The sequence below is a fragment of the Oncorhynchus keta genome, chromosome 29, assembly GCF_023373465.1.
Source record: "Oncorhynchus keta strain PuntledgeMale-10-30-2019 chromosome 29, Oket_V2, whole genome shotgun sequence".
In the NCBI taxonomy this organism is placed as follows: domain Eukaryota; kingdom Metazoa; phylum Chordata; class Actinopteri; order Salmoniformes; family Salmonidae; genus Oncorhynchus; species Oncorhynchus keta.
Window position 1 is genome coordinate 37,646,786 of NC_068449.1, and position 23,119 is coordinate 37,669,904.

Below are 23,119 nucleotides of genomic sequence, written 5' to 3' on the forward strand. Positions count from 1 at the left end.
TCTTGACACAATGATGAAAATAATCATGGCCTCTAAACCTTCAAGCTGCATACTGGACCCTATTCCAACTAAACTACTGAAAGAGCTGCTTCCTGTGCTTGGCCCTCCTATGTTGAACATAATAAACGGCTCTCTATCCACCGGATGTGTACCAAACTCACTAAAAGTGGCAGTAATAAAGCCTCTCTTGAAAAAACCAAACCTTGACCGAGAAAATATAAAACACTATCGGCCTATATCGAATCTTCCATTCCTCTCAAAATTATTTGAAAAAGCTGTTGCGCAGCAACTCACTGCCTTCCTAAAGACAAACAATGTATACGAAATGATTCAGTCTGGTTTTAGACCCCATCATAGCACTGAGACTGCATTTGTGAAGGTGGTAAATTACCTTTTAATGGCATCAGACCGAGGCCTCCATTTGTCCTCGTGCTTCTAGACCTTCTAGTGCTGCTTTTGATACCATCGATCACCACATTCTTTTGGAGACATTGGATACCCAAATTGTTCTACACGGACAAATTCTGGCCTGGTTTAGATCTTATCTGTCGGAAAGATATAAGTTTGTCTCTGTGAATGATTTGTCCTCTTGCAAATCAACTGTACATTTCGGTGTTCCTCAAGGTTACGTTTTAGGACCACTATTGTTTTCACTATATATTTTACCTCTTGGGGATGTCATTCGAAAACATAATGTTAACTTTCACTGCTGTGCGGATGACACACAGCTGTACATTTCAATGAAACATGGTGAAGCCCCAAAATTGCCCTCGCTAGAAGCTTGTGTTTCAGACATAAGGAAGTCGATGGCTGCAAACGTTCTACTTTTAAACTCGGACAAAACAGAGATGCTTGTTTTAGGTCCCAAGAAACAAAGAGATCTTCTGTTGAATCTGACGATTAATCTTAATTGCTGTACAGTCATCTCAAATAAAACTGTGAAGGACCTCGGCGTTACTCTGGACCCTGATCTCTCTTTTGATGAACATATCAAGACTGTTTCAAGGACATTTTGTTTTCCTACGTAACATTGAAAAACTCTGAAACTTTCTGTCCAAAAATGATGCAGAAAAATTAATCCATGCTTTTGTTACTTCTGGGTTAGACTACTGCAATACTCTACTTTCCGGCTACCCGGATAAAGCACTAAATAAACTTCAACTAGTGCTAAATACCGCTGCTAGAATCCTGTCTAGAACCAAAAAAATGGATCATATTACTCTAGTGCTAGCCTCCCTACACTGGCTTCCTGTCAAGGCAAGGGCTGATTTCAAGGTTTTACTGCTAACCTACAAAGCATTACATGGGCTTGCTCCTACCTATCTCTCTGATTTGGTCCTGCCGTACATACCTACACGTACGCCATGGTCACAAAACGCAGGCCTCCTAATTGTCCCTAGAATTTCTAAGCAAACAGCTGGAGGCAGGGCTTTCTCCTATAGAGCTCCATTTTTATGGAATGGTCTGCCTACCCACGTGAGAGACTCAGACTCGGTCTCAACCTTTAAGTCTTTACTGAAGATTCATCTCTTCAGTGGGTCATATGATTGAGTGTAGCCTGGCCCAGGAGTGTGAAGGTGAAAGGAAAGGCTCTGGAGCAATGAACCGCCCTTGCTGTCTCTGCCACTGGGATTCTCTGCCTCCAACTCTATTACAGGGGCTGAGTCACTGGCTTACTGGTGCTCTTTCATGCCGTCCCTAGGAGGGGTGTGTCACTTGAGTGGGTTAAGTCACTGATGTGATCTTCCTGTCTGGGTTGCCCCCCCACCCCCCCACCCCCCCTTGGGTTGTGCCGTGGCGGAGATCTTCGTGAGCTATACTTGGCCTTGTCTCAGGATGGTAAGTTGGTGGTTGAAGATATCCCTCTAGTGGTGTGGGGGCTGTGCTTTGGCAAAGTGGGTGAGGTTATATCCTTCCTGTTTGGCCCTGTCCGGGGGTATCATCGGATGGGGCCACAGTGTCTCCTGACCCCTCCTGTCTCAGCCTCTAGTATTTATGCTGCAGTAGTTTGGGTCGGGGCGGCTATGGTCAGTTTGTTATATCTGGAGTACTTCTCCTGTCTTATCAGGTGTCCTGTGTGAATTAAGTATGCTCTCTCTAATTCTCTCTTTCTCTCTTTCTTTCTCTCTCTCGGAGGACCTGAGCCCTAGGACCATGCCTCAGGACTACCTGACATGATGACTCCTTGCTGTCCCCAGTCCACCTGGCCGTGCTGCTGCTCCAGTTTCAACTGTTCTGCCTGCGGCTATGGAATCCTGACCTGTTCACCGGACGTGCTACCTGTCCCAGACCTGCTGTTTTCAACTCTCTAGAGACAGCAGGAGTGGTAGAGATACTCTTAATGATCGGCTATGAAAAGCCAACTGACATTTACTCCTGAGGTGATGACTTGCTACATCCTCGACAACTACGGTGATTATTATTAGTTGACCATGCTGGTCATTTATGAACTTTTGAACATCATGGTCATGTTCTGTTATAATCTCCAACCGGCACAGCCAGAAGAGGACTGGCCACCCCTCATAGCCTGGTTCGTCTCTAGGTTTCTTCCTAGGTTTTGGCCTTTCTAGGGAGTTTTTCCTAGCCACTGTGCTTCTACACCTGCATTGCTTGCTGTTTGGCGTTTTAGGCTGGGTTTCTGTACAGCACTTTGAGATATCAGCTGATGTACGAAGAGCTATATAAATACATTTGATTTGATTTGATTTGATTTGTCACACACACACACACACACAGACAAGTGTGGGCTGAGCTCCTGTAATCAAAATGGCTTTCATCTTTAGACAACTGGAATATTAAATCCACAGAAGATTAAAGCAAAAAGAAATTCCAGACAGAAATTCAGAACAGAATCATCCTAACAAATACATGTGGACAAACAGAAACATGCATTAACAACCAAATACACACACAGTTTATGCAAAGGCTTTGTGTGTGTGTGTGTGTGTGCTCAAACCCCTAGAAATGTTATCTTACACACGGTTATCATTTTTAATATAAAATATGTGCCATTCTGGCTCGGACAAGGCTCACTTACTTAGTTATTCTTCATTCCCCAGACCTTTTCTGTGAATCACCATTTCCTCAGCTCCATTCATGCTGATGTTATCCTGTGTGGAGAGTTCCACATAAGCACACACAGAGAGAGAAAGGGAGAGTTTTTTTCATTCAAGTGTAGGCTATTATTATTATATGTTTATAGGCTTCATTTAATTTAGCCTAGATGTGTGCATTTCTATTACATATTTGTATATCTATTATTCAAATATTGTTAAATTGTTAAACATTTTTAAAGCACTGTAGGTAATTTGAGCCGTTAATTTATATTACAACATTAAGTGGACGGTGTTGTTTTCGTTCTTATTGATGCACATGTGTAGCAGGTCACTGTTCCCTAGCCGCAGGCAGAACAGTTGAAACTGGAGCAGCAGCATGACTAGGCGAACTGGGGACAGCCCGGAGTTATCAGGCCAGGTAGTTCTGAGGCATGATCCCAGGGATCAGGTCCTCCGCGAGGGAAGGAAGAGAGGGAGAGAGAAATAGAGGGAGCATGCTTAAATTCACACAGGACACCGATAAGACAGGAGAATTACACCAGAAATAACAGACTGACCCTAGCCCCTCAGACAATTGCAGCATAGATACTGGAGATTGAGACAGTCCGACGATACCCCCAGACAGGGCCGACCAGGCAGAATATAACCCCACCCACTCTTCCAAAGCACAGCCGCCACACCACTAGAGGGATATCAACAGACCACCAACTTACTACCCTGAGTATAGCCAACGAAGATCTTCTACTCCACCACACGATCATACTACTCAATAAAAAAAACAATACACAATCGGAACCCCCTATCAAAATATAGCTACAAATGTTTTACTCCATAATCCAACCAATCCTCCTTTATTTATATTTTTATACTTTTTTCATGGTATCCAATTGGTAGTAGTTACAGTCTTGTCTCATTGCTGCAACTCCCATACAGACTCAGGAGAGGCAAAGGTCAAGAGCCATGCATCCCCTGAAACACAACCCAACCAAACCGCACTGCTTCTTGACACAATGCCCATCCAACCCGGAAGCCAGCCGCACCAATGTGTCAGAGGAATCACCATACACCTGGCGACCTGGTCAGCATGCATTGCACCCAGACCACCACAGGAGTCGCTAGTGCACGATGAGACAAGGATATCCCTGCCGGCCAAACCCTCCCTAACCCGGTCAACACTGGGTCAATTGTGTGCCACCCCATGGGACTCCCGGTCGCGGCCAGCTGCAACAGAGCCTGAACCCAGAATCTCTGCCTTAGACCACTGCGCCACCCGGGAGGCACCAATCCTCCTTTATGGCAGTGAAATATGGGGCGCATATTACAGTCAAAATACACATCATGGGGCAAAACACCTACAGAAAAACTGCAGAATACACATCATGGGTCAAAACCATCCTACATGTAAACAGAATTTCAACCAACCACGCATGCAGAGCAGAACTAGAAAGGGCATGCAAATGATAGGTGCACCTAGCCCAATCTGACAAATGATCATACAAGCACAGAGCATTTATGGACAAGCGACTGCCCAGAGAGTGACTTAACAAAACTAGCCCCAAAACACAAGATTAAAATTAAAGTGATCTGACCCCAAGGACAAAATTTACAGCTGGAGGTGAACAATAGGAACGCATACATCAACAATTGGCGGCGTGAAGTATAAGGTCAGAGAATGATGGAATGGTACCAAACATTGGAAAGATACTTCACTTCAGTTGAATACTCAACCTATTTAAAAGATCCCCCAAAAATAAAAACCTTGACCAGATGCCAAATTAATGATCATAGGTGTGGGGGTGAATGACAAGGTCAATGTTGCCAAAGTGAAGTGATACAAATAAAATGATGAAAACAACAGCGACAACGTAATCTTCATAATTGTCGTGTGTATCACTTCACTTTGGCAACATTGACCTTGTCATTCATCCCCCCCCCCTCCCCCACACATCATTGCTTGCTCTGAACCTGTTATTTCATATGCATTGCGACCTTGATATATAGGCCGAAAGGCCAAGACAATAAGAAGACACAGTGGCAGAATAAATTCAACCACACCTTTGTTTTATAACAAAACCAGATCGCAACCTCTGTCCAGCGAAGTCCACTAAGACTTTTGCATGTACAATAACAAACAGTTGCATGACCTACATGATGGTCATGCAAGTACATTTTTTTGACATTTTCAGACCTATATCTAAACTATTGATTTAGAACCACAGAGTTTTTTTGTAAAAAAAAATACAAAGAGAGAGATTTTTATTAAAGTGTAGGCTATTCTTTTTATATATTTATCAGACATATTTTATTTAGCCTAAATGTGTGTATTCTTATTACATATTTGCATATGCATTATTAAAATATTGCTCTTCCGGCAGAAGAAAAGACAGGAGTACTAGGGGAGTACTAGGGGAGTACCAGAGAGTATTTTTGGTAGCTAGCAGGGTTGGAGTTGATTCCATTTTGATTCAGTCAATGAACTTAATATTTTCCTCAATGCTTTTCAGTGACAGAAACTGGAATCAGAATCAGAATCAACTGAATTGAAATGGACCTGACTCCAAACCGGGCGAGGTGGTGTGTAATTCACTCAGTAGTGGTTGCTCTGGAAGAGGGATTGTTTAAAGCCAGCGTGCATCCTATGCCTATTCTATATGTAGTGCACTGCTTTAAAAAAAAAAAAAAAAAAGTAGTACACTACAGAGAGAAATAGGGTGTCAATAAGGGACACAACCCCAGAGAGAAACATCAAAATTATAGGCCACAACCTCCACGGAATACAACAAGATAAAGAATGAGATTTGTAATCTGATTATCAGATTTTATTATCGGCTCATGGGATCATCTCTGAACCCTGTTTCGGTGTCACTGAGGTTGTTTTAGTTAATGAGCTAGTTTAATAAGCACTGGATTACTAATCCCTCGGATAGAGGACTCTCTCTCAGATATGGCTACTACAATTATACATTGGTATAGTGAGGGTAGGCTAGTGTTTGTGACAGAGGAGGGAGAGGGGAGAAGCTGAGCAGAAACAGTTTTTCCTCCCCAGATATACTACAGGCTTCTGTTTTATTTTCATAATTATTAGGATACTACAATTATAAATTGGTATGGGGTGGTAGGCTAGTGTTTATGGCAGAGGAGTGAGAGGGGAGACAAGCAGCAGAAACAGACATTCCTGAAACATAAAAAACTCAAATAAGAAGAAGCTTTGACAGAAAAAAATGCTATCCGAATTCTAAGAGATAATAAGAGGATGTATGATTGAATGGGTCTCCCGATGAAGAGTGTGAGTGTGTGGTCAACAGGCCATGGGGTGGGGTTGGTTTGGTTGGCATCAGGGTGGGGGTAAAGAGGGTTGGGGGATTTCAAATCTGCTTCGTGACCATCTGGCCCCAGCAGCAGCTGTTGTCCAGGGCAGGGGAGAACGGTCCTGCCCTGATGCCCCATGGGATTAATGAGAGGTCAGTCAGCATGGTTGGACTGGAGACACTACTGTCACCTAAACACACAGACACGCACACACACACACACGCACGCACACACACACACACACACACACGCACGCGCGCACGCACGCACGCACGCACGCACGCACGCACACACACACACACACACACACACACACACACACACACACACACACACACACACACACACACACACACACACACACACACACACACACACACACACACACACACACACGTCTCTAATGATCTGCCAGCAGGCTTTGTGCATAATTTCGGAATCATCCTGTAATAATATAAAAATAATATGCATGTTTAGTAAGAATTACATATTATTTGGTGAGACAAAAGACTGAGAAATTAAGAGAGCGAGAAAGTAATCGAGACATGGGGAGAGAGTGAAAGAGAGAGAGAAAAGGAAAGAGGCTGATAAAAATTGATTTCCCTGTCTGTGTTGCCGTGGCGACAGTGGTGGATGGTGGATGACTGATTTCCTGTACAGCTGTGTAGCTGGGGGGGGAAAGGAGGGAGCGAAGGATGAGGAGGGGTGAAGAGAGAGAGAGGGACACTATTGACGTCATAGGCTGGGGGAGGAGTTTAGATGTCCATGTTTCCTGTAGATTTGAAACCACATCTGATCTCTCTACTCCTCTGTGTTTTTACATGGAAAGATTGGCTTCTTGAATTGACAGTTATTACAATTCACGACAGAATTTGTAGGGTACAATAGTAAATATACAAACGATTGGGAGATGAGGTTGAAGATGATGTTGAATGGAAGGTTATGATGTTCCAACCATCATACTGAGAGAGGTAGAGAGAGAGGGAGAGAGAGAGAGAGAGGAGGGGTGTCCCTATTGTGTACAATGTTATTAATGTTCTCTTTAACCTTTCCACCCACACACAGCATCTCTCTCCACGAGAAACACTCATCCAAAGCACAACACAACTCTCCATCCCACTCAAGTACTGTAGTGTAGAGCAAAACTCAACAATTGGGAACACTAACTCATATACTCTTACGCACAAAACGTACTATACACAGTTCCCTCATATACACATGCTTATAGCTTTAAGAAACCACTGTAACTTTTTGTCACACTCAAGTAAATAGTATACTGTACAGAAAAGCCAATCACTCTCGTACACTCACATATGTATACACTATTCCCTCTTGGGCTATACTAAAGTCATATAAGTAACAACTATAACTTATATGCTTGGAGCCAGAGCACATAGGGAGGGGCTAGAGAGAGACAGGCATGTCGCATCTATGTGCAATGTGTGTGTGTGTGTGTGTGATGATGATGTTGCCTCATGATTCCTCATCTCTATTCGACCCTTCTGCAGACCGCACGGCTCTGGCTTGGTGTTGTAGGGAACACAGCCAACATTGTCACCTGGTGGCTAACTAGGGTATGACGAGGTAGAAAAACTGCTGAGGTAAGATGTTCTCCGTGGGCAGCAGAGGGCAGCATGTCTTCATGGATACAGCATCTTGTTCTCTCCCCAGTGTTCTCAAAATGTTGATCAGAGAGCAGAGGACTCAGTTTGAATCCTTTATAATTCATGATAAAAGTAATTCATGATCTAACATTATTTGGACAGGTGACTGACTCTACTACAGAGCTTTGCTTTTGATAAACCAACTGTTAGATCCGTGAATACTTCACGGAAGGGTTAAAGTATTCACTCGTCTAACAGTTGGTTTACATTTGAGTCATTTGGCAGACACTCTTGTCCAGAGCAACTTACAGTCATTGTACTCAACCAAGCTAATTAAGTAGGGGAAAACAACCGGAAATTACAGTCACTGCAAGTAGATCCATCTTCGAAATAGCCGCTATCGGAATTGGTTTCAGGAAGAAAATAAGTCAAATGTTTTAAAGTATTCTAACAGGGCCAGTGTGTTTGACTGTCTGATGTTTTTATTGCTCTGTCTGTTATATAATAATGGCTTCCACAAGATTGACCAAACATCAGAGAGGACAGGACAGCTCGATTTTGGCAAATAAATGTACCTTTTTATTGAATATTGTTATGGGTATTATTACCAAGGCGGCACGCCCCAGACTTCATATTAACAAAACATTTTCACTACTACAGGGTTTGACCCAAAAAAATGTTTTTCCTGAAGGGAGATCCTTTCACAGAAAGGACTATGGATACTTAGTGCAGACACACAGACACTTACTCGGTGTCAGTATGGCCGTGTATATACAGTGCATATCATAAGCATTCACCCCCACCACACCCTTGGATTTTTTTTCACATTTTGTTGAGTTAACAAAGTGGGATTGAACTGGATATAATTGTGATTTGTTAGTACATTTTTATCACTACCCCACACACACAATTATGTGTAAGGTCTCTCAGTCGAGTAGTGTATTTCAAGCACAGATTCAAACACAAAGACAAGGGGGCTTTTCCAATGACTCACAAAGAATGACACAGATTGGTAGATGAGTAAAAGGTAAACACAGAATATCCCTTTGAGCATGGTAAAGTGATTAATTAAGCTTTAGATGGTGAACCAATACACCCAAGATACAGGTGTCCTTCCTAACGGGGTTGCCAGCAGAGGAAGGAAACAGCTCAGGGATTTCACCATGAGGCCATTTTTAAAAAAGTAACAACGTTTAAAGGCTGTTTAATTGCAGTAACTCCACAATACTACCCTAAATGACAGAGTGAAAAGGCTCTAAACAATTAATACTGCAACAAATGTGCCAAAGGACTTTTTGTCCTGAATAAGTTTTATGTTTGGGACAAATTCAACGCAACACATCGCCAAGTACTATGCTCCATATTTTCAAGCATGGTGGTGGCTGCATTATGTTATGGGTATTCTTGTCATTGGCAAGGATTAGGGAGTTTTTCCAGGATAAAAATAAACAGAATGGAGTTAGCCACAGGCAAAATCCTAGAGAGGAACCTGGTTCAGTCTTCTTTCCACCAGACACTGAGAGACAAATGAATCTTTCAGCAGGAAAGTAACCTAAAACACAAGGCCAAATCTACACTGCAGTTACTTACCAAGATGTTCCTGAGTGGCCTAGTTAGTTTTGACTTAAACCTGCTTGAAAAGCTAATGGCAAGACTTGAAAATGGCTGTCTAGCAATGATCAACAACCAACTTGACAGAGCTTGAAGAAGTTTGAAATAATAATGTGAAAATATTGCACAATCCAGGTGTGCAAAGGTCTAAGAGACTTACCCAAAAAGTCTCACAGCTGCAATCGCTGCCAAAGGTGTTTCTAACATGTATTGACTCAGGGAAGTTACATATTTATCTAATCAAGACACACTGTCCATGACATAGTTGAAAACTATGATCCCTTATTGATGTTGCCTGGTAAACCCACCTCAATCAGTGTAGATGAAGGGGAGTAGACAGGTTAAAGAACGATCTGAGACAATTGAGTCATGGATTGTGAACGTGTGCAATTCAGAGAGTGAATGGGCAAGACAAAAGAGCCTTTGAATGGGGTATGGTAGTAGGTGCCAGGCGCACTGGTTTGAGTGTGTCATCATGAACGGCAACGCTGACGAGTTTTTCACACATCAGTTTCCCATGTGTATCAAGAATGGTCCACCACCCAAAGGACATCCAGCCAACTTGACAGCACTATGGAAAGCATTGGAGTCAACATGGGCCAACATCCCTGTGGAACGCTTTTGACACCTTGTAGAGTCCATGCCCAGCAAATTGAGGCTGTTCTGAAGGGGGAAAAACAGGGTGAAACTCAATATTAGGAAGGTGCTCTGTTTTGTACACTCAGCGTATATGTGTGTCCTATTTTCCGTTAATTCAAATGTACATGAGTATTTTGTGTAGATCATTGACAACAATCAATTTTGAAGAAATCCATGGGGGCTGAATACTTATGATATGCACTGTAGCCTAAGTCACCAGAGTAGAGTTTATCCGAATGCAAAAGTTTTCAGGTTGTGGTTCTGTTTTTATGGCTATGTACCTAGACACACTCTGGGTTAATATATCACCAATAATCTACCAGAAAACGATTAATTTCAAAATGTGAACAACCTTCTTTCTGTTTCTCAGATACCCAATATTAATGAGTAGAAATAATAAGTAACATCTTGTTGGAAATAAACTGTTACAGCGTTAATTTTTGCTTTGAAATCACACAACGATATCAAATTCGTAAGTGTATTAATTATTACACATTTCTTTCCAACAATTGTTTCTTGCTGCCTTGGCAGAAGGGTGGTCCTTCTGTAGCTCAGTTGGTAGAGCATGGCGCTTGTAACGCCAGGGTAGTGGGTTCGATTCCCGGGACCACCCATACGTAGAATGTATGCACACATGACTGTAAGTCGCTTTGGATAAAAGCGTCTGCTAAATGGCATATATTATTATTATTATTATTGGCCTGATCTGTGTTTCTAGGCCAAGATGCTTTGCTCTGTGGTTCTAGGCCAAGATGCCATGCTCAGTATTCTAGGCCAACGTGTCCAGCTGATGAGACCAGCAGTGAAGAGAAGTGAAAATGTCAGGTCTCTCCACTGTACCACAGCAGAGCTGCTTTTGAAACATTCTAAAGGTTCTAGAAGTTTTTTTAGAGGGCTCTAGAATGTTCTACAAGATCACTGGAGCAGCAATGGAAAAGCTCAGCTAGAATTTTGATCCACACTAACAAATTATTGCTTAACTGAGGCACACAGTAGTTTTGAATTCCAAGTACATAATGAAGTAGTAATTTGTTTTGTTCATTACTCTAGCAATATTAAACCATGTGAATGAGGTTTGGAATTCAACTGTACATGCCTACTGTACTATCACTACACATAAAATGAGGAGGTCACTGAAACTGTCTTTTCAATAAGGTTTACTGACTGGGGTAGAAATGCAAAAGTACTGTAAAATGTAAAACAAATTTGGAAGACAAACGCTAGATTCAATTTACATTGAGTAGGTACGGTTCGGAGATTTAATAGTAAGAAATCTCTATGACGATAGCGAATAAAAGAGGCAAGAGAGGGCAGTCTTGTCTGTTTCCACACCTTAAAGGAAAGTAATGTATAAGAAATCTAACTTTATATTTGTGAAGTGTTGGGTTTCACACCTTGCCTCTTGGCCAATTAAACAGATTGTTATCAATGTTCTTCAGCTACTGTACGTTGAAATCACGACTACACCCGGGTAAAAAAAGTGGCCCAATATTGAAAATAAGTGAATTTGGTGTCACAGGGTTGTAAGTAACACTGTCACATACACTCCTCGGACAGTTCATTAGGTACATCACGGCGTCTAGGGTTTTACATCCAGTCAGCGGAGGTCCTGTGGGCGAAAACAGCTCGGTGACGCCGGAGGTCAAAGGAGAATGGCAAGAATTGTGCAAGCTAACAGGCGGGCCACAAACAGATAAATAACGGCGCAGTACAACAACAGAGGTGTGCACAACTCGTCGATCCTTGTCACGGATGAGTTGGAACGGGCTGTTTGCAGCATAAATGTACCACCTTCCGATCTGTGGAATGTTTCCGACACCCAAAGTATTTGGGCTCTTCTGGAGGCAAAGGGGGGTCTGACCCGGTATTAGATGGGTGTACCTAATAAACTCTCCCGTGAGTGTACTTTGCTTATAATACTGACACACACCAACTCCACACAAAGAATACCTTTTCAACATATACAACGAATCTCACTGTTCTAAAACACTCCATACTAAAAATATTACACTTTCTACTTCCAATCAGCTAAAATTATAAAATGAAAGAAACAAATGTAACAAGTTCCAATTTAAAATAATTATCGAGACAAAACAAACAAAAGACAGTTTTAAGGACTAACAAAGACAGCCGAGTGAAAAAAATAAAAAAAACTACCAACATATAGAAAGAACAAAGTGAAAATGTCAGTTTCATAGCTGGCCTAAAGCCAACCCAGCTCCATTGTGTGTGTGTGTGTGTGTGTGTGTGTGTGTGTGTGTGTGTGTGTGTGTGTGTGTGTGTGTGTGTGTGTGTGTGTGTGTGTAGATTACATCTAAGCTTTCCTCAGCTCTGTACACAGACAGACAGGCGAGGGCATGTAGAAACTCATCCTGCCCCAAGCATCAGACCTGGCACAGCCAATGATGTAGTCGGGAAGTCTTGAACCAGCCCATGACGTCATCTGGGCTACATTTCACATGACAGGAACCTAACTACCACAGATTTAAATAAGTGACACATTTAACATAAAGCTAGGCTAGGGATGGTAGATGACATTAGGGTAATCCCCTTCATTGATTATTGGTTAATCTGCTAAAACTGTTTGAATAACGATGTTTAAACTCTGAAGTCAATGATTAAAGGTCCAATGCAACCATTTTTATCTCAATATCAAATCATTTCTGGGTAACAGTTAAGTAGCTTACTGTTTTCAGTTAAAATGGTGAAAAATAAACAAAAATAGCTTCTTAGCGAAGAACAATAACTTTGCTAGGACTGTCTGTGAGTGTTCTGAGTGGGGAGGGGAAAACTAACTGTTATTGGCAGAGGTTTGGTACTCTTTCTTATTGGTCTGTTAACTAATTTACCGCCTGGTGATGTCACCAGGCAGGCTAAAACTCCATCACACCAAAACAGGCTAAAATATTAGGCATTAATTTCAAACAGCTTACACTAAAAGGGCATTTTCACAGTATTTCATCTGTATATCATCATAGTGTGGCAATGTATAGAAAAACACAGAAAAATCATGTTTTTTTGACTGCACTGGGCCTTTAAATACCAATGTACTGCTGACCAAGAATAAAGTTACAGATGAAGAGCTTAAAATTGACCTTATGACTTAAAACTGATCTCTGTGACTCATGTGGGAGTGTTGCATTGCTTAGTGAGAAGCTGTGATTGATTGTCAAGGCATGGTTGTGGTTCAGGGCCTGCATAGGTGATGAAGGCACGTTGGGTGTGTTCATAATATCAGTCTCGTCGCTACACTAGGACACAACTCTACAGGGGAACTGTTGACACATTGCACATCCTTGTAAAGAGAGGAGCGGAGGCGCGTCACTTCTAATCTCTTGTGACAGACTAGCGCACGCTGGATTTGGTTCTGGGCTCGCAGATTATGTCACATCATACATACTTCATACTAGAGACAGAGGGATGGAAGGGAGACACGTGAGAACAAGGACATCATTAGCGTTCCTTGTTCTAAAATACTCTGAGACCAATCCAAATTCCCTCCTCTGGATCAACCTCTAGATTCTGAAACGATACAGAACCTGCGCATGGTGATGTCATATCCTGTCATGGATTCAGGAGGCTGTATCATTTCATTGTTTGGTTGGTTGCACACTAAAATAATAATCATGTGGACATGAGGACTTGGAGCCAAGTGGCTTTTCTTTTCGTGCTTAGTGTAACTTGTCTTTGGTTCATAGCACATCTAGCTTGACTATCAATGAGAGTTCCCTTCTTTCTGTAGGGAAAGGAGAGTGGGATCTACTCTCCATGGCAGAATATTTTGATATCTTCGCTGTGTGTGTGTTTGTTTGTTTGCACTGCATTAGTAAAGTTGAAGTAGGCACACGCAAGTGTGTTAACATCAGAACGTTTGTTTTTGTTTTCTGTGCGAACTAAGTATTATTTCTATTCGCAAGCCCAAGAATCAGATCCAGAAAACATCTGGAGCGAGTACATGCTTTGGAAACGCAGACAGTCAGAGGTTGTTTGAATAAAAAAGTGATGGTGAGATATTTCGACATTCCCTTACTTTTCCTTTTACACTCCATTCCCAACCAGCATCGGTCCAATTAAAAGGCGCAGATGGGTTTTCTTGAAACCCAGCAAAGGTTGATCCTTTTTTATTTATTGCCATTTTGGCAAGAAAAATACCTCAAAGGGCTTTCACTGTCAGTTATTTGTCTCTGTAGTGTGTTATGTATGTCGTCTCAGGTGGTTACATGGTTATGTTGACTGGTGATGTCAGTCTGGTGGATTTTACAGTCCATCTGACTCTTCCCAAGTCTGGTGCTGACAGTTATGGCTGACAGGTTATGGCTGACAGGTTATGGCTGACAGGTTAGGGCAATAGAAAGACAACCAAGTATCACCTCTCCAAACCCCCAACCCTCTTCTCTCGTCCCATTCAGTTTCCTGAGGCACCTCCAAATCTGAGATGTGGAGGCAGGGGAGCAGGGGTCTTGAGGTCACCCTTTCTGCCTCATCCATTCCTCCTCATCCCTGTCTCCCCCTGTTCGGCCATCACACCACAAACTCTGGGACCTCTTCGCTGGTCAGGTCCAGGGAAAAGTACTTGCTGGTCCTCTTGATGGGGAAGCAGTCAAGCTGGTCACCGCGGATACCGGCGCACTGCTCGGCCAGGTTGCCCTGGTAACCACTGCTGTCGCTCAGCTCCTGGGCGCAGCCGAAGGTGTAGCTGTGGGCGGTGTCCTGGCATAGCTCCGCCCAATGGAGACAGCCCTTCTGGTAGAGACGCACGTCATCAAGGGATTGGCTGTGGCGGTCAGTTGACGTCTGAGGCTTCTTGCACATGGAAGTCTGGGGAATGGAACAGAAGCAGAACAATCGGTATTGACTTAAATTACGTAAAAACTGCTGTTCTGTTCTGCTGTACCTTTTCCTTTATTCTTACTAGCAAAGATTCTGCAGAGTGGAGGTACAGTTAAAGTCAGAAGTTTACATACACCTTAGCCAAATACATTTAAACTCAGTTTTCCACAATTCCTGACATTTAATCGGAGTCAAAATTCACTGTCTTAGGTCAGTTAGGATCACCACTTTATTTGAACAATGTGAAATGTCAGAATAATAGTAGAGAAAATGATTTATTTCAGCTTTCATTTCTTTCATCACATTCCCAGTGGGTCAGAAGTTTACATACATTGGATTAGTATTCGGTAGCATTGCCATTAAATTGTTGAACTTGGGTCAAACGTTTCGGGTAGCCTTCCACAAGCTTCCCACAATAAGTTGGTTGAATTTTGGCCAATTTCTCCTGACAGAGCTGGTGCAACTGAGTCAGGTTTGGAGGCCTCCTTGCTCGCACACGCTTTTTCAGTTCTGCCCACTAATTTGCTATAGGATTGAGGTCAGGGCTTTGTGATGGCCACTCCAATACCTTAACTTTGTTGTCCTTAAGCCATTTTGCCACAACTTTGGAAGTATGCTTGGGGTCAATGTCCATTTAGAAGACCCATTTGCGACCTATCTTTAACTTCCTGACTGATGTCTTGAGATGTTGCTTCAACATATCCACATAATCTATTTTGCGAAGTGCACCAGTCCCTCCTGCAGCAAAGCACCCCCACAACATGATGCTGCCACCCCCGTGCTTGACGGTTGGGATGGTGTTCTTCGGCTTGCAAGTCTCCCCCTTTTCCCTCCAAACATAATGGTCATTATGGCCAAACAGTTCTATTTTTGTTTCATCAGACCAGAGGACATTCCTCCCAAAAGTATGATCTTTGTTCCCATGTGCAGTTGCAAACCGTAGTCTGGCTTTTTTATGGCGGTTTTGGAGCAGTGGCTTCTTCCTTGCTGAGCAGCCTTTTAGGTTATGTCAATATAGGACTTGTTTTTACTGTGGATATAGATACTTTTGTACCTGTTTCGTCCAGCATCTTCACAAGCTGTTGTTCTGGGATTGATTTGCACTTTCCTACACCAAAGTACATTGATCTCTAAGAGACAGAAAGCGTCTCCTTCCTGAGCGGTATGACAGCTGCGTGGTCTCAAGGATGAACCAGACTTGTGGAGGTCTACAATTTCTTTTCTGAGGTCTTGGCTGATTTATTTTGATTTTCCCATGATGTCAAGCAAAGAGGCACCGAGTTTGAAGGTATACATCTACAGGTACACCTCCAATTGACTCAAATTATGTCAATTAGCCTATCAGAAGCTTCTACAGCCATGACATCATTTTCTGGAATTTTCCAAGCTGTTTAAAGGCACAGTCAGTTTAGTGTATGTAAACTTCTGACCCACTAGAATTGTGATACAGTGAATTATAAGTGAAATAATCTGTCTGTAAACAATAGTTGGAAAAATGACTTGCGTCATTCACAAAGTAGATGTCCTAACCAACTTGCCAAAACTATAGTTTGTTAACAAGAAATTTGTGGAGTGGTTGAAAAACGAGTTTTAATGACTCCAACCTAAGTGTATGTAAACTTCTGACTTCAACTGTATGTTTTATGAAGGTTTTACTTGATGAATCGATGATCATGATTGTTTTATCTACTTTAGTTGAATGCACTCATTTTAAGTCGTTCTGTATCTGCTAAATAACTAAAACGTAAGTGCCAAACAGGAAATGCCATCACTGTCACTGACCTGAGGGAGAGACACAATGCTCTGGCCTCTCATCTTGACCACGGTCTCAGAGGAACTGGAGGTGGATGAGCCGACGTCCTTCACTATGAGCCCTACGTTACAGACAGAGAGGATGACATTTATTACTACTACTTCTTCTTACTACTACTACTACTACTACTACTACTACTACTTCTTACTACTACTACTACTACTACTTCTTACTACTACTACTACTTCTTACTACTACTTCTTACTGCTACTACTACTATTTACCACTACTACTACTTCTTACTACTACTTCTTACTACTTACCACTACTACTACTTCTCACTACTACTTCTTACTACTACCACTACTTACCACTACTACTACTTCTTACTACTACTTCTTACTACTACCACTACTACTACTTACCACTACTACTACTACTACTACTACTACTACTACTACTACTACTACTTACCACTACTACTACTTCTTACTACTACTACTACTACTACTACTACTACTACTACTACTAATACTACTACTACTACTACTACTACTACTACTTCTTACTACCAGCCAAATTACAATTCAACCAGTCTCAATGCACTGAGATAGGAGGCTATCCTAAGACAGGTGGAATGAATACAGTGAGGTAGTGACTATATACCTGGGTATCCATTGTTCTGGTCAGGGGTCATGGTCAGCATGTCCTCAGTGATGTGGATGCACAGGTCCTGGTTCAACTCTAGGGCCAGCTCATGGAGCTCCTCATAGTCTTTAGGGTCATCCACTAACATCTCAATCTCTGGAGAGACAGACAGACAGACACTACTATTATTCTCTGGAGGGACAGACACCTAGAGGGTCAGTGATGACCACTAGTTGAGCAGGCGAGCAGGCATGACCAACAGAAGAACAATGCCATGCCACATTAAACAAGAGCAGAATATACTTTTCTAAGAGGGGGAGATAGATTCAGTCTTGCTCTCAGTGTGTGTCTGCATGTGTGTGTGTGTGTGTTCCATGTGTAATTGTGAAATAGTTTGCCTTACCATCATCGTCCAACATGCGCTCCTTTCCCCCACTCTCCACCCCTGAGGTGTGTGAGCTCCCATGGCTAATCGTTGAGGAGCTGCAAGTCCTTAGGGCTCGGTGTGGGGTCCCTCCGGGGGCCCGGAAACTGTCTGTCTCGATGCCCGAGGTGTGTGAGCTACCGTGGCTGGCGGTAGAGTGGCGAGACAGGTGTTTGAGGTGAGACACAGTGCTGCCGGCACTGCTACCGCTGGCCCGGGAACGCTTGTCCAGCCCGTCCATATCCAGCTCCAACGCATCGCTGATGTACGACTCACGGTACTGCTTCTTCTCTGGAGAGGAGGGATAGACACACACAGAGGGTTAGATACAGCAGTACCAAAGCTGTTGCTGGTCAGAGAGGCCCACACATAACACATACACCATTACAATTGGCAAAGTTGAGGTAAGCTGAAAAACACAGAGAAGAAGAGAGACAGGATATAAGAGCCAGTCTGATCTAGTATGGAAGCATGGCCATGTAGGTAGCCAGAATGCTCCAGTATGAAGGATGGCCAGGTAGGTAGGTACTAGGTACAGGTTATGCCCAGGTATGACGAAGCAGGTGAGTACCAGGTGTGTCCAGGTACTTTACCTTCGTTTTCCTCCAGCCTGCGGACCTGTTTGAGGACAGGCTGCAGGTTCATGTAGAGGCGATGGCTGTTACTGAGCAGCTGCAGGAGGTGGCGGGAACGCAGGGGACAACCGGTGTAGTAGATCAGCTTACGGGCTGACGGAAGACCATCAGGCAGGATCTCAAACTTCTTCCCCTGAAACACAGACAGACAGACAGACAGACAGACAGACAGACAGACAGACAGACAGACAGACAGACAGACAGACAGACAGACAGACAGACAGACAGACAGACAGACAGACATTATAGGATATCTTCATGCTATATGTCATCCAGATGACGTTCATCCAGATGTTTTAACTCTGCAGCAGATTGATTGCTTTATTTATTGAAATCATTGATTGATTGATGTTTAACTTTATGATTATAGAATATTTTTGAGCCTGAGAAACAACCCTGTCTGATTCCAGTGTGAGTGTTGCATCTTTGTTAATTTTCATAGTCTTTGTTCACTTTCTGAATCTTTGTTCATTTGCAGAGAGGATGCATGAGAAGATTCAGACACTTTGCTAGAGTGCCAGATACATAGCCCACACGCAAACCACACAATAGGAGGGAGAGCAATGAGAGAATAGTCTCTTCTTGAAAACTACTTCTGTTTTACTTCTTTACAACCAAAACACGCTCTGGAGAAGTATTTATAATAGAGATAAGAGCGTAGTCTACTGATTGAGGGACACAAACAAAACTGCATTAACATTTCAACATTTTCTTATTTTATAACCAGAGAGCAAATTCTAAAGGCTATGTCTCAATGGCACCGTATTCCAGAAATAGTGCACTACAACATAGAGCCCTATGGGCCATGGTCAAAAGTAGTGCACTATATAGGGGACTAGGGAGCTTTGAGAAACCCTGACTAAAACAGTGGTCAAATAATTTCTCTAAGGACCTTGGCAGAAGTTTAACACAATAACAGCAGTCTGTAGTGTCAGCAACAGTTGTATTTTCTATACCACCATATACAATATTTCTGCTGGGGTTTGTACTTTGAAAATACAAGAGGTGGTTTGAAGCAGTGTACGAATGCACAAGAATTGCAGAATTTTTCAATCTAGAATTTAATTTCCATCTACACTGAGTGTACAAAACATTAGGAACACCTGCTATTTTCATGACATAGACTGATTAGGTGAATCCAGGTGAAAGCTATAATATGATCCCTTATTGATGTCACCTATTAAATCTACTTTAATCAATGTAGATGAAGGGGAGAAGGCTAGGATTGTCCAGGGATGGTTCCACGGACATGACAGTGAATTCAGCTTACTGCAGTGGCCTGCCCAGCCACCAGATCTCAATCTGATTGAGCATCTGTGGGATGAGACGGAACGACCTATTTGGAGTAGAGATCCACTACCAGCCAACTTGTCACAACTGTGGGAAGCATTGGAGTCAACATAGGCCAGCATCCCTGTTGAACGCTTTTGACACCTTGTAGAGTCCATGCCCTGACGAATTGAGGCTGTCCTGAGGGCAACAGTGGGCGCAACTCAATATTAGGAAGGTGTTCCTAATGTTTTGTACACTCAGTGTATGGGGGTCTAGCTACCCATAGAGAGAAAAGGAAAAGCACAGTGGTTTCATAACCAAGCATGGAAAAGCAAAATCAGGACCTTCTGGATAGTAAACGGATGATGAAGATCCCACATGAATACACTCTGGGGCTGTACAGTCGAAGCCGGTATTTTGTGAAGTGCACCAGTCCCTCCTGCAGCAAAGTACACCCACAACATGATGCTGCCACCTCCGTGCTTCACGGTTGGGATGGTGTTCTTCGGCTTGCAAGCCTCCCCCTTTTTCCAACAAACATAACGATGGTCATTATGGTTAAACAGTTCTATTTTTGTTTCATCAGACCAGAGGACATTTCTCCAGAAAGTACGGTCTTTGTCCCCATGTGCAGTTGCAAACCGTAGTCTGGCTTTTTTATGGCGGTGTTGGGGCAGTGGCTTCTTCCTTGCTGAGCGGCCTTTCAGGTTATGTCAATATTGGACTTGTTTTACTGTGGATATAGATACTTTTGTACCTGTTTCCTCCAGCATCTTCACAAGGTCCTTTGCTGTTGTTCTGGGATTGATTCACACTTTTTGCACTAAAGTACGTTCATCTCTAGAAGACAGAACACGTCTCCTTCCTGAGCGGTATGAAGGCTGCGTAGTCCCATGGTGTTTGTACTTGCGTACTATTGTTTGTACAAATGAACGGGTTACCTTCAGGCGTTTGGAAATTTCTCCCAAGGCTGAACCAGACTTGTGGAGGTCAATATTTTTTGACTGATTTATTTTCATTTTCCCAAGATGTCAAGCAAAGAGGCACTGAGTTTGAAGGTAGGCCTTGAAATACACACACAGGTACACCTCCAATTTACTCAAATTATGTCAATTAGCCTATCAAGAGCTTCTACAGCCATGACATCATTTTCTGGAATTTTCCAAGCTGTTTAACGGCAAAGTCAACTTTGTGTATGTAACCTTCTGACCCACTGGAATTGTGATACAGTGAATTACAAGTGTATTTAAACAATTGTTGGAAAAGTGACTTGTGTCATTCACAAAGTAGATGTCCTAACCGACTTGCAAAAACTGTAAACTTCCGACTTCAACTGTAGGCAGTTGGATGGGCTATTTACAGATGGGCTATGTACAGCTGCAGCGATCGGTAAGCTGCTCAGATAGCTGATGCATAAAGTTAGTGAGGGAGATATAAGTCTCCAAATTCAGCGATTTTTGCAATTTGTTCCAGTAATTGGCAGCAAAGAACTGTAAGGAAAGGCAACCAAAGGAGGTGTTGGCTTTGGGGATGACCAGTGCGATATACATACTGGAGCACGTTGTTATCGTGACCAGTGAGCTGAGTTAAGGCGGAGCTTTACCTAGCATAGACATATAGATGACCTGGAGCCAGTGGGTCTGGCGATGAATATGTAGCAACGGCCAGCCAACGAGAGCATACAGGTCGCAGTGATGTGTAGTATATGGGGTTTTGGTGACAAAACGGATAGCACTGTGATAGACTGCATCCAGTTTGTTGAGTAGTGTTGGAGGCTATTTTGTAAATGACATCGCCGAAGTCGAGGATCGGTAGGATGGTCAGTTTTACGAGGGTATGTTTGGCAGCGTGAGTGAAGGAGGCTTTGTTGCGAAATAGGAAGCCGAATCTAGATTTAAATTTGGATTGGAGATGCTTAATATGAGTCTGTAAGGTGAGTTTACAGTCTAGTCAGACACGTAGGTGTTTGTAGTTGTCCACATATTTTAAGTCAGAACCGTCCAGAATTGTGATGCTAGTCGGGTGGGTGCGGGCAGCGATCGGTTGAAGAGCATGCATTTCGTTTTACTAGCGTTTAAGAGCAATTGGAGGCCACGTAAGGAGTGTTGTATGGCATTGAAGCTTGTTTGTAGGTTTGTCAACACAGTGTCCAAAGAAGGGCCAGATGTATACAGAACGATGTCGTCTGCTTAGAGGTGGATCAAGGAATCACCCGCAGCAAGAGCGACATCATTGATATATACAGAGAAAAGAGTCGGCCCGAGAATTGAACCCTGTGGTACTCCCATTGATCTATCATTCCGACCAGCTCATTTGAGATAAATAACTATAACAGTTCCCTGGTCCAAACCAAAAGCCACACAAAGAGTGGAGCAGTGTCAGATATCAGTTTATTAAAAGGTTAGCCTGGCACTCCTTAAGTGTCTCTCTCTCATGCTGTACATCTGCACGATCAAGACCATTTGATCTCTCAAGAGTCTGACAGTTGTCAGAAGAAATGTCTTCCTCTCCCCTTTCTGGACCTCCCAGACTGAGCCCACACAGTGGAGCAGGACATACCCTGCTAATGACTGTAGGGACATACCCCCGAGGCTCTGCCCTAGCCTGAGCCTGTCCCGTCCTATTCTACTCGGACACCTTGTCCATCCAACCCTGGGATCTCCAGAGACCAGACCTGGGGCCAGGCCCAGAAACCTCGTCTCTGTCCATCAGATTCATACCCCCAACATTATAATATAATAATATATGCCATTTAGCAGACGCTTTTATCCAAAGCGACTTACAGTCATGTGTGCATACATTCTACGTATGGGTGGTCCCGGGAATCGAACCCACTACCCTGGCGTTACAAGCGCCATGCTCTACCAACTGAGCTACAGAGGTTAGTGGATGTCCAGGAGGAGCCAAACTCCCCTGCCAATGGAACAAGCCCTGGCCACCCTTAACCATCAAAACTCAGACCCTGCCAATAAAACAAAGCTTATCCACCCGCTAACCATGACAACATCTGGTGGTATTTATTGATACGTCCCTCCACCCTTCCCTCCCTCCGCTCCCGCCCACTGCTGCGCTGGGCCGGCTGACGTGCTCAGGGTGGAGCAGCAGTGGAGTGAGAGAGAGAGTCTGTTATTCAGAAGAAGGGTGTGACTGACGGTCCCCGCTGTAAGAGGCCCCTCTAGTCCCTATACAAACCACATCCACCACTACTCCATGCTTTCGTAAGTCTTACTATATGAATAGAAAGGCTATACAGGGACATAGACAGAACAAAACAGGGTTTTGTTCTTATCGTAAGTGGCAAAGCATTGCGTTGGCATTGATGACTGTACCACTAAATG

The 23,119-nt window shown here is 43.1% G+C and overlaps 1 protein-coding gene across 1 annotated transcript in view; it reads right to left on the reverse strand.

The window, feature by feature from the left end:
* Positions 1 to 8,525: 8,525 nt before the first annotated feature.
* The window catches only part of LOC118362824 (FERM domain-containing protein 6), an 81,485-nt gene continuing 66,891 nt past the window's right edge, over positions 8,526 to 23,119 (reverse strand). Inside the window, exons 10-14 of the mRNA XM_035743458.2 lie at positions 18,468 to 18,642; positions 17,854 to 18,165; positions 17,469 to 17,606; positions 16,832 to 16,923; positions 8,526 to 15,037 (exon numbers count right to left, since the gene is read on the reverse strand). Coding sequence (XP_035599351.1) covers positions 14,741 to 15,037; positions 16,832 to 16,923; positions 17,469 to 17,606; positions 17,854 to 18,165; positions 18,468 to 18,642 — 1,014 coding nt within the window. The 3' untranslated portion in view covers positions 8,526 to 14,740. The remainder of the gene's footprint in view (positions 15,038 to 16,831; positions 16,924 to 17,468; positions 17,607 to 17,853; positions 18,166 to 18,467; positions 18,643 to 23,119) is intronic.